The sequence below is a fragment of the Numenius arquata genome, chromosome 2, assembly GCF_964106895.1.
Source record: "Numenius arquata chromosome 2, bNumArq3.hap1.1, whole genome shotgun sequence".
NCBI classification, from domain to species: domain Eukaryota; kingdom Metazoa; phylum Chordata; class Aves; order Charadriiformes; family Scolopacidae; genus Numenius; species Numenius arquata.
The window spans coordinates 47,058,283-47,073,910 of NC_133577.1; the positions used below are offsets into that span (position 1 = coordinate 47,058,283).

At 40.9% G+C, this 15,628-nt stretch overlaps 1 protein-coding gene across 1 annotated transcript; it reads left to right on the forward strand.

Moving 5' to 3' along the window:
* Positions 1 to 1,163: 1,163 nt before the first annotated feature.
* On the forward strand, positions 1,164 to 15,403 carry FBXO28 (F-box protein 28). Its single transcript, XM_074168545.1, has 5 exons — positions 1,164 to 1,394; positions 7,597 to 7,706; positions 8,771 to 8,909; positions 11,301 to 11,496; positions 13,310 to 15,403. The coding sequence occupies exons 1-5, from the start codon at positions 1,182 to 1,184 to the stop codon at positions 13,702 to 13,704; spliced, it is 1,053 nt and encodes a 350-aa protein (XP_074024646.1). The 5' UTR covers positions 1,164 to 1,181; the 3' UTR covers positions 13,705 to 15,403.
* Positions 15,404 to 15,628: the final 225 nt, after the last annotated feature.

The window sequence follows — 15,628 nt, forward strand, 5'->3', positions numbered from 1 at the left end:
CAGGGAATGTTCTGGAAACAGCCCTTGGTGCCATCTCTTTCCTGCCCCCAACTATTACATCCAAGAAACATCCCTAATATACAGGGTTGGAGGCAAATAAAGGAGCAGATTTTTTTTTTTTTTTGCCTCCTCAGTAACATCAGCTCATCCTGGCTCCCGCTGCATGTCATAGCCCAGGAGGGGTAGGCCCAGGCTGGACACAAAAGTGGGGTGTTCATCTATCTATACGTAGAGTAGAAAGACCAAGATTAAATTTGCACTGCTGTACTCCTGAGCAACAGCAGTGGCGAAGTTCTTGGAGGTCCTTCTCATGCAGTTTCCTCAGAAGGGGATGTGGAGAGGGAGGCGCTGATCTTTTCTGTCTGGTGTCCAGCCACAGGACCGAGGGGACAGCGTCAAGCTGCCTCAGGGGAAGTGCAGGTTGGGCATTAGTGAAAAGCTCCTCAGAGGGTGATCTGGCACAGGAATGTGCTCCTCAGGGAAGGGGTCACAGCCCCAAGCCAGTCAGTGTTCCAGAAGTATCTGGATATATACATATGGTTTAACTTTTAGGTTGCCCTGTGTGGAGTGAGAAGCAGGCTTGCCTGATCCTTGTGGGTCTCTTCCAGCTCAGGACGGCCTACATCCCTGTGAGCTTCTGCAGCCTCCTTTGCCTCACTCCACTTCCCCAGAGTGGAACATCGAAGTCCTTTAGCTTTGCAATGATCCAACATGCAATAAAACCATCCGTGTGGGGCCAGACTGCTGGTGTAGGGAGCTGAGGGGGCCATTTACCCACCACAGCCAGCGGCGGTTGCTCACATACCTCATGTGAGACACACACCAGGCCCAGGCAGCCATATTGCCCCATACAACCCAACACCGTTGTGCTTTTATCCTCTGCTGCATCCGCCACCAGCCAGCCCCGCGCCTTCATAACGCATGGTGGGGCAGATTTAAACCAAGCCGAACAAATAAATCTGCCCCTTGTGGGGTGCCCAGCTCTTGTGGAGGGCCATTTCCAGCAGGCCCCACCAGACCTCGGGGCCCTCAGGGACCGCCCCCTCACCTTCGCCGCGCTCTGCCGCCCTCTAGCGGCCGCGAGGGGCGGGGCGCCCCGCCCGTTATAAGCGGGGGCGGAAGTGTCGTCATAGGAAGGCTCGCTCCCCCCTCCCCTCAGTGGAGGAAGGACGGGTTCCAAGATGGCGGCGCCGGAGGAGCGGGTCCTGTCGGAGGGGGAAGGCGGCGCCCTGGGCTCGGCGCGGCTCTCCCCGCCCCCGGTCTCGGAGTCTCCCGAGGCTCTGGCGCCCTTGGAGCCGCCGCCTCAGAGCAACACGCTCATCGGGCTGCCCATCGTGGCGATCGAGAGCATCCTCAGTTTCCTGTCCTACGATGAGACCAGCCAGCTCCGCCTGGTAGGGGCTGGGGAGGGGAGAGCAGGCGGGCGAGCGAGGAGCCCTGCTGCGGCCGGGACCGGGACCGGGACCCGCCGGGGGAAGCCCTCCCTCCCGGCCGGCCGGGCCCCGGGGCGGGAGCGGCGGTGGGAGGAGGTGGGGAGGTGCCGGCGATGCCCTCGCTGGGGAAGGGGCGGGATGGGGTAGGATGGGGCTGGCTCCCGTCTCCCCAACCGCCCCCGAGCCTCGGGGACGGGCATGTCGGTGTGTGCCTCCGTATGCGCGGTCCTGAAGGTCTTCTGCCATCTCTTGCTTCTTTCATTCCGTTCGTCCTCTATAAGAAATTACTGGGCTGCTGAAGGCTTATTTCTCCTAATGACTGTTCTTCTTGGGGGACCAGTCCATTGTGTCTCATGTGCGTATTTATTTTACTTATAGGCCGTAAGCCTACAAGTGTAGGAAACGGTGAGCCTGCCGCTCCAAGGACCCTGCTCTATCTAGAAATAAACCTGGGGTGAAAAAGAAAATGTAAGAAGGCCCTTGCCTGCCTGAAAGGCTGCCTGCTTCTCCCAGTCATAGTAGTAGGTCTAATAAAAGATATTACCTCTACCTCCAAACTTTATAATGCCAAAATAAAACGCAGCTGTCAGTGAGGAGATCAGCGTGTATCAATCTTTAACTGCCTGCATAAGAGCCTGATGTATACTATGACATAATATGATAAGCTGCTCTCTTACTGAATTTCTTATGAGGTCGTAAATGGAATAATAGTGAGGGAATTAATGCATAGCTTATGTAACCCTCAGAAAACTTGCATGTACTGTACTGTTTCTATTTTAAGAACTCTGTTAGCCTAAACTGGATAATATTGCAAGCATCTTTCTGCAGAAAAGTGGACTGCATGTGTCCTGGATCAGCGGCACGAAGTGTGGCACCCTGACTGTAACTTTAAACTGAAAGCTCTTCAAGCAGAAAATCTGTTCTTTCGTACTGCACTGAGTACACCAGTACCTAAATATTTCTAGCAGGCTGTCAATCCACTAAAGGTGTCTCCTGCTTCTGTGAAGAAGATGTAGTACTGCCTTTTTTTAGTTTTTTTTGAGTTGCAGCCTCTGCTTTTGAGTACTTATAGTCTGAATGAAGGGAGGAGAAGCACATACACTGTTTGGGCGTGCTTAGTGTGCGTGGTCTGTACCACAATGCCAGACACAGCCCTTGGCTGTGACTTTCCTGTCGCCTTTCATAAATGGTGGTACCTGTGGGAGCTATCACTAGCCAATAGAAGGTTTTTTTTCTTTCTGTAGGGTGAAATTACTGTTTGTAAGCAGTGGTTTGTCAGCAGTGGGAGTTGGGAATAGGAAAGATGGTGGAGTAAGGACTAGACTAGCTGTTTTAACTGTCCATGCTACCTAAAAGTGTTACATTTTACTTCTTACGCTCTGTTACGTAGCACCTACAGGTTCATTTTTCTGAAAGACTCCCCCTTTCAGAATTTTCAGAAATATACAAAACCAGGCTGGATAAATACCAACTTTGGCACACACGTGGAACAATACTGGGTGTAAAATGAAGGAAACTATTCAGTGTTCCTATTCTTAATTTTTAAGTCAGTGACAGCTGAGAAGCTTAATCTCCATCAAATTCCCTGCTGTTCCCCTTAAGCACATCAGAAGTTATGTGCGTTCCTCTGAGAAGAAACTACTCTTGGTTTTGTTAAACAGCACTAATGTAAAGAACCAAAGCCCGCTTGGTTTGACCTAGTCAGAAGTGTAGCTCATAACCACATAAGCTTGATGAGCCAGGTCTTTTGGATGGCCAGTCAGAACTAAGTGCTCTTCTGGAGATTCACTGAAGGCTCTAAACAGAGGGGAAGAGACTGGTTGTTTTCCATAACTCCAGATGCTGTTGATGGAGAATTAAGGTAGCTTTTTAAAATAACAATTCATAGTGAAATTTCATCACTTTCAGATTTTTAAAGCCTACAAGTGGCCTTGGGAGACACTTGTATATTCCTGCTCTAAGATCCGTCTAGCACAAACAGGAAATTTTTCTTTATGAGAAAAGCAGCCTCATTAACCCCTTAGAATGTGGCATTCCATGAGATAAAGCATCTTGAGGAAGGTCGGAAGGTACAAGCCAGGACATCAGTCAATGTAAACGATGTTTGACTGTACACGTGTAGACATAAAATGTGGATTCACTAAACTGATCACTTTGGTGCATTCTCTGGATCCCAGCATTGAAGTAAATATCCTAATCTCTTTTTCTGGAACACCTTTGCTCACTGATCCAAAAGAAACAAATAAAAATCTTTGAGTGGAACTGGTGTTGGAGCTAGAGTGCGTGCAAGAAGACAGACTAGGGAGTTGGAAGGGTGGGAGGATGTAGAGCATCAGCAAGTTTTCAGATTAAAATAGAGATAGGAACCTGTATTGTTTATATAGAACATAATGTAAGTCGTCTTCTGTCACTAAAGGGTAAGTAAAGAATGTTTCCTGCTCATGATGGTTGCCATCAGGCAAGGCAGGAGCAGGGGCCCCCTCATTGTGCAAAGAAGTCCTTGCTTTCCTGAGCATAATGCTTTCTGCTATTCCTGGTGTTACTGCATTTAAAAGCATAAATGAAGCACCTACTGGTTAAGCAGTGAAGTAGATCTAAAGTAATGGAGACAAAACAATAGGTATTCAGAATTCAATTGTGTCTGAAATTATGCCTTAGTGCAGATCTTGGGTTCTATAAAGTGAATGACAGGAAAAGCAGCAGCATTTTGCTTTCAGCCCTTTTGAGTATTTACTTCATCTATTTCCTCTGATATGTCATCATAAGAGAAACACAGAAAACTCAAAAGATCATTATGTCTGAAGCTGTAACGTTCTGGACAAGCTGCAGCTGGGTATGCATGCTGATCTGGGAGCTGCCTTATCTTCTAGCTTTTGAAGACTTCTTTTACTGTGATTATTTTTTTTTTTTTTTGGATGACTTACAGCATCTCTGGAATTCTTACCTGAGTGGGATAATAATTAAATTTTTTTTGCTCATCTAAGTGAAAGAATGTACTTCCCAATGCACAACGTCTAAGCTTGGAAATGCACTTCATTCAGGCTGTTAGTACAGCAAGTGTGATTGAAAACAAACAGTCCGTAGCCTCCTTCCATGAACAATCTGAGGAGAGGGTTATCTTGGATTCTGATACGCGTCAGAAGTGTCTTTGATTCTGCAGCAAACTCGTGCTTGTTTTCTGCACAGCACAAAGAAGGACTGAGAGCCTTTGGACAGCACAGATTTAATCTTCCCACAATTTCAATAAATCTGTATTTACAGGCATTTCTATTTTAAAGCTTCTTGCTGAAGTCATCAACATTTTGTCACTTATTTATACTTTACCCTAGAAAGGCATTATGAAACATGGTGTCTACATAACCTCCAAGGAAAAGAACATGTATTGAATCTATATAGACATATATATAGAGAAAAATATCCTGTCTTTGATATTGGTTATCTGTTAGTGCAGCTTGGCAGAAGTAAGACAAGCTTGAGGAAAGGGAAGCTGGTAGTAGTCATCTAAGTATAGAATCATAGAATGGTTAGAGTTGGAAGGGACCTTAAAGATCATCTAGTTCCAACCCCCCTGCCCTGGGCAGGGACACCTCCCACCAGACCAGGTTGCTCAAAGCCCCATCCAGCCTGGCCTTAAACACTTCCAGGGATGGGGCACCCACAACTTCTCTGGGCAACCTGTTCCAGTGCCTCACCACCCTCACAGGAAATAATTTCTTCCTAATATCTAATCTAAATCTCCCCTCTTCCAATTTAAAACCATTACCCCTTGTCCTCTCACTACATTTCCTGACAAAGAGTCCCTCTCCGGCTCTCCTGTAGGCCAATTCAGATTGGCCAGATTCAGAATATCCAATTCAGATATTGGAAGGCTGTAGTAGTAGATTGTGTCAGTTTAGTTTGTTTACAAAGGAAGTGGAAAATTAGTTCTTTCATAGAAGCTGTTACAGCATATAAATCAGGATGCCAAGAAGCAACCACCTTTTCATTCTGCTTTTCACAGGGACTTGGAGTAATTTTCTGTCACTGAAATTTGAACACAGTGTCTGGTTGGACTTGACATCTGATGAAACTTCGGCTCTTTCAGCTTTATGGCTAGAATTAGAAATTATTCACAAAAATTTGCAAATACAAATATGAGCAAATTTAACTTTTTACTTTCTTTCAATAGAAAAATATTGAAGTCCATCAAACTGTCTTGGAGTAATATGAACGCTTAAAAGCATAATAATGTTACTTTGCATAAGACTGCTGACTGTGCAGTCTAAAAGAAGGATCTTGTTCCTATAACTTCAGGTGCTGGATGGTTTAAATGGTGACATCAGGAGCCAGCTGAGAATTAAGAGGTGATTGGTAAAATAAATCGCAGACAAACACTTCTGGTTTCTGGTGGTACCTGTTATCTGTTTGGTGTTTGGGTTGTAGACTGATTATTGGAATAAATATGGGTAATGTCCAAAAATTGAAGGAAATAATTCTTCGTGCTGCATAGTGTAAGCAAATGAGTAAGATTAAAAAATCCAGTGTTTTAAGAAATGTAGTGTTACCCATTGCGACCTGCTCTCTTGTACTTGGGAAAGGTCCTCGCTGCCAGTAGGGGTCAGTGTACACATGTTTAAAATCGCTCTTTCTGTGCTTCCTCTGAAATTGCAGCTAATAATGTATCTAGGATTGGTTTTCTCTTGTGCTGAATAATTGCAGAGCTAACACTGCCCTTGGGCAGGTACCAAGGCCTAGTTCAGGGGTTTGGTAGTATTAGAACTACAAGTCTTGTACTCAAAAAAGGCATCAGACCTAGGCATCACTAATGCAGCTAATGTCTTGGAAAAAACATGACAATTTCCTCCTTCCTGTAGTTGAAGGGCCAGTGTTATTTTTTTATACACTGGAAATAATTTAGCTGATCCAGTGAACGTGGGGGAGAGTGTACTGAGGCTGTACCTCTGTTGTTATCTTGTTATCCTTCTCCTTCAACTCTTCAGAAGGAAGATCCAACATGAAGGAGCACTGACAGCTCGACAGCAGTTGCTTAATGGTCTGTTAATACAGACTTCTTTAAAAATGGTCAGTTCTTACAGAAGTTAAACTAGCTCTAACTAGAGGAAGACTCATAGAAAGTAGAACTTCTTGAAGTAGTGCCTTCCATGCAAACAGAAAATAATTGCAGGCTTTTCTAAAGTGAGAATCTTCTTCTTCAAGGTATAAATTTACATAGACTTCAAAAGTTATGAGATGAATAATGTATGGAGGGAAGGACTGTTTATTTAAAAACAAACAAACAAACAAAAAAAAACACAAAAAAACCCCACAAAAAAAAAAAAAACAAAGCGAATTCATTGGAAAGCGGGGTCATGGGGGGAGTTGTGCACTTAAAGTACAAAAAAACCCCAAACCCCAAAACAATTTCAAAGGGCAGTTGGTTCACTAAACTCTTGCATCCTCAGAACTGAATTGCAATTGCTTTAAACTTTTGTATGAGTTGGCTTTGTCTTGTAACTAGTTACTTGAGGAAGTTTCAATTTAGCAGTTTGTTATATTTTCTGCAGCTATTAATGACCTTTCTCCCTAAAACTGTGGGAAAAAATGAGGCTATTGGTATCCAACATAGCAAATAAAGGAATCTGTTAAACAGAAGAAAAGGCGCTTTTTAATATATATATAAAAAGGAATCTTATTTCATGTGCACTGTATTGCATAAGTTTTTAAATTTAACTGTGGCTGTCTTCATAAACATAAGCCTTAAACGCTGAAAAATTTCTTGTTTGTAAAAGGATCTTTTTTTAAGATTACAAAATATGAACTTGATCTACCAGAATCACTCTGGAGACCAAGTTAAAAGTCAGGCACAGGCATTTGCAACGTCAGTTAAAATTGGAGGAAATTGTATATGCTTATATATGGGTGGCATTCAGCTTCGTGTCTCCTGTCAGGCAATATCAGGAGATGAATTTGTGAGGTGTGTGGAACGTAGCTGCTGCGTTTTGGAGTATCATGATCATTGTTAGAGATGGTGATGCCTTAAACTCAACTGCGGTTTCTGCTTCTTGAAATGGAGCAAAAACTGATAAAAGAATCTTTTACTACCCAGCAAGTATGGATGAGATAATAGTGAAAATGACTTGTGGCCTTAACTGAGCCTTAAGTTTTTCTTTTTACTTAAATGCAGGTTTGTAAGCGAATGGACTTGGTTTGCCAGCGAATGCTAAATCAGGGATTTTTGAAAGTGGAAAGATACCACAACTTGTGTCAAAAGCAAGTTAAAGCTCAGCTTCCAAGGTACGTATCAGTTACATCTGTAGTTAAACTTAAATGTGCTAGATTCTTTTAGGCAGAATATTGAAAAGGAATTTCTTGCTGGCTAATTCCACTTATATATCTTGAAAATTTGAGTCATGTTTGGTTTTATTTCATTTTTTTTTCCCCAAAGCACCATGAACTTAAGATCTAATTACAAGATAATGGTGTGTATGAATGTAAGTTGTCTTATACTAGGAACTGGAATATGGGAGAGTCTCTGGTATTTTAAACGGAGAAAAGAGGAGTGGGTCCTGTATTACTCAACTCTTCTGGCAAATCAAGCAAGGACTCCTAGGAATAAATAAATGCCATTCCTTTTCAAGACTGCTTGCCTTCACTGATGATTTATCTATGAGACTGCTTGAAAAAAAAAACAAAACAAAACAAAAAAAAACAAAACAAAACAAAAAAAACAACCACACGACCCCCAAACACGCAAGGTTTTTCAGTGCCAGGGATTAAACAGGGGAAAGGAAGGGGGGTTTGACATGTGAGTGTTAGTGGGAGCTAGTTTCTCGACTGCTTAGCAACAACTAAAAATGCTAGTGCGCTATCGACAGTATTTCCCATCCCAAATCCAAAACATAGCGCTATACCAGCAGCTAGTAAAAAAGTTAATTATCCCAACTGAAACCACAACACACTAATAATATAGTAAATTTATGACAATTACATGGAAGTACTAACTGTGGGTATGGGGGGGGAATAAAAATTTTCACATAGACTCAGTGTCTACTGCTAGTGAGTACTGAAAGCTTGTTTTTAAATAGTCCTAAATTACATATGGAGTTTATGGATCACATAAGATGTAGTAATTATTTACAGAACAAACTTTGTTTAAGAAAGTGTAGTATGCTATTACCATAGCATTGAGCTGGTTCTCAATCTATATCAGGTTTTTTCCATAAAGACAAAACTAATGTTAGTGGTTACATTTTCAAACTTCAGGGGGTTTTGAGGGTGAAATTACCTTGAGTGATTGTTCCAGTTTCGTTTTGTTGACTCATTGTTAAATCAGTGTCACTTAATGGTCTGTCTTCTAGACGGGAGTCAGAAAGAAGAAACCATTCATTAGCTCGTCACGCAGACATCCTTGCTGCTGTAGAAACGAGACTCTCACTCTTAAATATGACTTTCATGAAGTATGTGGATTCCAATCTCTGTTGCTTCATACCTGGAAAGGTAAAACATAGACTATGTTATGTGAACGTATGTTATTCTTTTTTTTAAAAAAAAAAAAAAAGGATTGTGTAACTTAACCTGGGTCAGCTGGGACAAATGTATATATTTATATAATACATACTGAAACTATGTTTCAGATACTTGCAAACAAACACACAAGCCAATATTCTGCTGTAACAGGCAGTGTGAAATGAATGAACCAGAATATATCTAAATATTAATTATTTTAAACTTCATTTCCATTTTCTCTTAGATTCTCTCTTAATTCTGACGTTTGACTTGTGGTGTATACATCCTATACAATCTTTTACAGAAAATACGTGATGTGTAGGGTTTAATTGTGAATTTTAATTGTTGGAAACAGCTGGAGGCCAGCTCGTCAGAAGATGTAGTAGTTTAGACTACGTATAGCACTAAGCACTCAATCAGGACGATTTTAGGCACCTTTCTTAAGCGTTTGAGTACTTCACATTAATTGAATTAAGATGCTTAGTATGTGGAAGCACTGTTCAGTACTACAGTGGATGGCGTATTTTTGTACAGTAAGTGGAATTAATTTTAAATGTAGACCAAAGTCATGATGTGAGGAAGAGCGGGACAGCTCAGGGTTGAAACCAGGTGTGGGAACATTAGGCTAATGCTCTATTCATTGATCTTTCTGTGTGAGGAGGTTGGTATTAATTTTTCATGGGCAGAGAATTGAATCGCACTGGAATGGATGGAAAAGTCAGCTGTTGGGTTCAGGTGAAGCATGGCGGGCAGTTTTACATTCAGCAGGGTAGGATAGGCTGGTGGTGTGAAATGTGTTTTTTATCTTGAAGAAGTAACTTGATTTCTTGTTGAGTTGATATTTAATTTTAAATTAAATCATTATAGTTTATATTTATGCTTATTTGACTTTATATTATATTTTTATATATACCATGTATTTTAAGAAATGTAATATAAAGTCAAATAAACTGAAGTCCTTGATGCTCACATAATAAATGGAATACTTGAAAGAAATGTTACCTTCCTTTTTGGAACAGTAGATGGAAAGGCAATATGCAGCCCAGAAGTGGGGTGTGCAGGAGTTGGGCAGGTGAGCTTCCCAGCCATTTTTTGTGGCCACTGAGTCACACGGACCTTGTTTGTATTCTGGTGTAACAGCTAAGAAGTTTGTTCTTTTTTTAAATTATTTACTTGCTCTGTGAGCTTGTTAGTGCTGCTGCTGCTCTTTCAGCAGTTACCAACTCACCAGAAAATCCTATTTTGGTCAAGCAGATTGAAGGCTCAGTGTTTATTTCAGCCTGTGGTTTCCCCCACACCTGCCCTGCTCCCCGCAGGAAGCTTCCTTTGAATGAAGCTGCCACAGAATTGTCACAAAGTAAATTTGTGTTAGAATATTTGAATCCTGATTTGAGGTTCAGCAAACCATCTGAGGTTTTGTGGTGATAGCAGAGCGCTGCTGCAAGATTTTGTGTGGAAGGTGGCAGGAGAAGGCTTTTTTTTTTTTTTTTCAGGGATGTTGTTGCTAACAGGATGTAATGTGGGTACAATTAGAGAAGTCTTTCGTAAGCTTATTGCGTGATAAGACGCTTCAGTCTTGTTTAGCGTTTGCAGCTTTTTAGCTGAGCTTCCTTGATTAAAACAGAAGATTGCAGCTGTATTGTGGTACCTGTGATTCTTAAGTCCTTGAGGTCTGTGTCCTTCAGGAGATTCTTCAGCCCTTCTCAACCCTGGGCATAATACCCATGTCGGTAGTGAGAGCCCAGCGCTCCTACCCTGCCCTGCCTCAGACTGTAATTCATAGATGAGCAGGACACCTTTCATCTCTCCTCACCAAAGAGCTTGTTTGTCAAACCTGTTAAAAGAGCGCTTGTGTTCTCTGTCAGTGGTGGGTTGACGATTTATAAATGAATAAATTTTGGACTTAATCTGAATTTGCAGTATTTTGGGTGTAAATATTTACAGCTCTTCAGACTGACGTAACAATAATTCTTGCTGTTCCATTCATGTGTTTCGGATGCCTCGTACCTGCCTGGGGGAGTGGCTGTTGTGTAGTGTGGCTTTAGTGTATTTTGCTTCAGGTTCTCCAAAAAGAAATGATTATGCTCTGCTGAGTATAGAATATATAGCTTAGAACTGAAGTATGGCTGTAGTAAAACAAAATTTCACACAATGAGCGTTATTTCATGAGTCTGAAGAGGGCTGCTGTGACAGATCAGAGAAGCTCTTCACTTGAAATATCACAAACAGCACTGTGTTTCACAAAGCGGCTCTAGAACTAAAGGAGACAGTGGTATGTGATAGTTATTGTAGTAAAAGCCCCTGAATATGCCAGCACTTCCAGAATGATCTGAAATAATCTTGCCTTTATCAGAAAATCCTAATTCTTCTTAAATGTTTTAGGTAATAGATGAAATTTATCGTGTGCTAAGGTATGTAAACTCTACAAGAGCTCCTCAGAGAGCTCATGAAGTTCTTCAAGAACTAAGGGACATTTCCTCCATGGCTATGGAATATTTTGATGAGAAGATTGTTCCAGTACTGAAAAGAAAGATACCTGGGTCAGATGTATCGGGACGTCTGCTAGGAACTGCCCCAGGTATTAATTCCAACGTATAGTTAAGTTTTATTTAGTTTTTCTGTAAAAAATCACAGCACTGTGTCTTTTTTAAGCTCCCTCCCTTAAATACAAGCTTTATTACATAAATATTGATGATACTTGTTTCTTAAGAATGTGAATCGAAATGCATTTCCTTTGGAATTTAAGGAGCCTTTGTACTACCAAAAGAACAGTCACTTAGAATTATGCATAGTGTGTATTCATTAAATAGACGCTTTTGTGCCACCAATGAATGAGACTTTATCGTTGCACTTGGTTGAAATTTGGCATGTGAGACGACAACTTGATGCCTTTTATTTTTAGGACAATCAGCAAATGAATCAGCCTAAGCTGCTGTACCCAAAGAGAGCTAGACCATACTTGGATGTGCTTTTTTACCTTCCTGGGGCACTAATGTATACGCTAACGAGCCAAATACTTCTGGGTAATAGTGAAAAGGCAATTAAGATAACAGTCTATAAATAAACAATTAAACTAGTCCTTCGTACAATCTGTCAGACTTTTTCCAGAACTTTTGTGAACCAACATCTAAGGCAGCTGCCTCATGTAATGGCCAAAAGCAAAAGGTGAGGAGAACTGTAATGTTTTCCCTGTGCTGACCGTCTTTATACTTCCTGGGAACTGTGAAATTAACTCTCTGACAGGGAAGCTTAATAAAAATAATTAAAAAAAATAACAATTACATCTTAAGCGAAAAAGATAGGCCTAACTGTAAGAGCTGCTTGTTGTTTCTGGTATGTCCTGTCCATCCTTTTAGCCATAAGTGTGTGTACCGCCTCTTAATTATATCATGTTAATCATACCTCAATTTGAGGAAGCATTGCCCAAAACCATAGTTGATGTCAATTGTCTTTTCAAGGCCAAGACTTTATGTGGCATAAAAATGCCTGGTTTGTGCTGAGGGAGGAGCATAACCTATCTAATGGCAACCTTTAGTGTCACATAACTGTAGCTGTGCTGGCATCTTTAAGGAAAAAAAAATAAAATAAAATAGGAGGATGACGACTATTCTAGGCTGTTCCAGACTGTTCTGTCTTTGTTGCGAGTAAAGGTTGCATCTTACGTGCACAGCATTGCTAGAAGAGTAAAGTAATAGAAATGGAAGAAGTGATAGATATATTTTATGATAGAAAAAGTGAAGAAATTATACAGTAGCTGTTAGTCTCCTTGATTTGCAGGAACTTTATTAAAATCAACATTCCCAAGCTCAAATTCCAGTATGGTTTTAGTACTTAGGAAGAGTGAGTCTAAAGAAGCATGGAAAATAAATTCCTTTCTTCTAAAAAGTAAGTTAAACTGAAATACCTTGTTAAGCCCCAAACCACAAAATTTTAGAACTTTAGCTGTCTACAGCTAAGACAGCAGAATTGTACTGCTCTATTGGATTAGATTTATTTGATGTAACTATTACATAATAAGTAATTTATAGACATGTTGTGGATTTTTGGCTTAAAATCTGTGACACTAAGTCTAGATGACAATATAATCTGTCTTCATGATTTTCGATACAGCAAAAGGAGGGGGGCTTATATACAGAAACTGAACAATGAGCTGTTTTCCAGACTACTGAAAATCTAAGTATTTTTAAATTGAACTAGTTGTGCTCTGAGATACCATACGCTCTTGTTAGACACTTAAATGACTGTAAATCTGTTTCCATGTTCACATAACTTGCAGCCAGAATTCGGATTCATGTTTGGGGAGTGGGGAATAAGCAAAATAGGAGAAGTGGGACACAGTTTCTGCCTTTCTCTTGAAAGTTGCAGAGGATTAATCCAAGTTTTCTCTGAAGTTCCAGGGACTTCTGCAGCACTGACAACGATGCAGCTGTTCTCCAAGCAGAACCCTCTAAGGCAGGACATCACCAAACTCCAGCAGCAAGTCAAAACAAACGGCACGGGCCTGACGGCACTGAAGCGGGAAATCTCAGAGCTTCGCGTCAAAGTGCAAGAGCAGCAGAAACAGCTCCAAGATCAAGACCAGAAACTGCTAGAGCAAACCCAAATCATAGGGGAACAGAACGCCCGGTTGGCGGAGCTGGAACGCAAGCTGCGAGAGGTGATGGAGAGCACAGTAGGAAATTCTTCAGGTTCTGGCTCAAATGAACAGTCTTCTGGGAAACGGAGGAAGGTGGTGGAAGCCACAGACTGTCCTAGGAAATCTAAACGCCTTCGGAACAGAAAATAACTTGGGAGAAAAACGACGCCTTCAGGAGGATACACTGCTTCAGTAGCCCAAGCAGGTCTGCTCGTTGGGATACTGTGACTAGCTTCACGGTGTCCCTTAGTCTGCTGGCTCTTCAAAACACCACTTAGACTCGAACAGTTATTTTCTTTCATGGAGACTTTCCCTCCCGCTTTCTGTATGGGTTGGTCTAATGCACAGAATCTTTCAGATTTGCAATAGTTACATACTAACCAGACCTGCTCTGTTACATTTTGAAGGTTAATCTTTTTTTTTTTCTGTGCAGATGTGTTTAAAGTAAACTTATTTGTGTTTATGCATATGTTCACATAAAATCTTAAATAAATTCAGTCTTAACTGACTAAAAAGTTAAGCGTAAAAACAGATGTCCTGTTCACTTGAAGGAAAGATCCACTTCTAAAATCTTGTTTTAGAGAACTTGACTTTTTTTTTTTTTTGTTACAAGTGACCTTGTCTGGAATGTCTGAAAAGTAGTTAATACTTTTTGGGAATCTGTGTAACAAGTAAAACTGACTTCTTAAGCTACAGTATTGGCTATATATTTTTGTAAACTCACAAGGAAGGGCCTTCTATCCAGTCTTGACCCACACACAGCCTGGTTCATGGTCTCGGGAGTATCCTTCCAGTGAGGTGCTCTTCCAGTCGCAGGAGAGTTTGAGCCCAGGCTCTCTGCTGCTTTCACTGCCTGTAAAATCAGGTATCATTAGTCAAAGCTAGAGAATCGAGAAGCTGCCTACGCATTGCTCAATTCATAGGCCAACATCTAGTACGTAGCAAATTGTCCCCACAATAACCCAGCTCAGGGGGACGTCATTTGAATGAAATGCTGTATTATGGAAAAACTTAAAACTATTTTGTGTGTACGTGTTGGGGGTGGGGTGGGATGGAATTTTCTCTGTAACACTGATGATGATATTCTAAGCTTTCCTTACCCTAAAAGGTCAATCACTTCAGACAAAGCTTTAATTTCTTTTGCACTTCTGTTTTGAGCTTGTAACTGGAAAAGCATGTCTTGCACTGTTCAGTCTCTCTGGTCACTTTAACAACCTCAGAGTTGTCTACAGTGATTTTTTTTTTTTTTTTCCCCATCTGTATATTTTTGGAACCTTGTACAAATACCATATATAATGGTATTAGCTCATATCAGAAGTAACATTGCAAATGCCTAATTTTTGGCAAACGTAATTTTCAAATAAACTTGTTGGGGAGTTTGAATCTTTTTTTAAAAAGGCATGTTTCTTAAGAAAAGCATCAAGGAAAAGATAAAAGGTTATCTGGGGGAAAGGTTAAACTGTTACAGGAACATTTGCTATTACTGGTCTTCCATGGTTCAGAATTTTTTAATGTTAAAGATCTCTTTAAGATAGATATCTGCTGTTCAGTTTAAAAATACTGGCAAATTCTTTCTCTTTTAAAAATAATTTTGAATCAAAGGGTCAGTATGATAGCTGCAATTACTGTGTATCATTTGATACAGATTCATTTAATGGTCATTCATGATGACAAATTAATGTAATGGTCTAATTACCAGATATTTGTGGTTAAATACTTATAAACAAGTATAAACCTGTGAATTGCATTTACTGAAAAGGTTTATTTGTACATCTCTTAATATCTTTCACTTTAGTTTCTTTATTAATTTCCCCACCCCTGACAATATACCAATAGATCCAGGTTATTCAAGAGTAATGTTTATATGTTGATGAATCTCTAGCTGTGTATAAACTGAGCTGGAAAGAACAACAGCCTGTTGTTAAGTGAAACTCTCCATGAATGGTGCCAACTTGGAACCTCCAACTCCAGGAAGCATCACGTGCTGTGAGTTTGCAGGTGCATCCTGATCCCCTGTGTGCTACTGAGTGTAGTAAAATTGACTAAGGCCCCCAAAACTTAAGGGGTGGAGGGG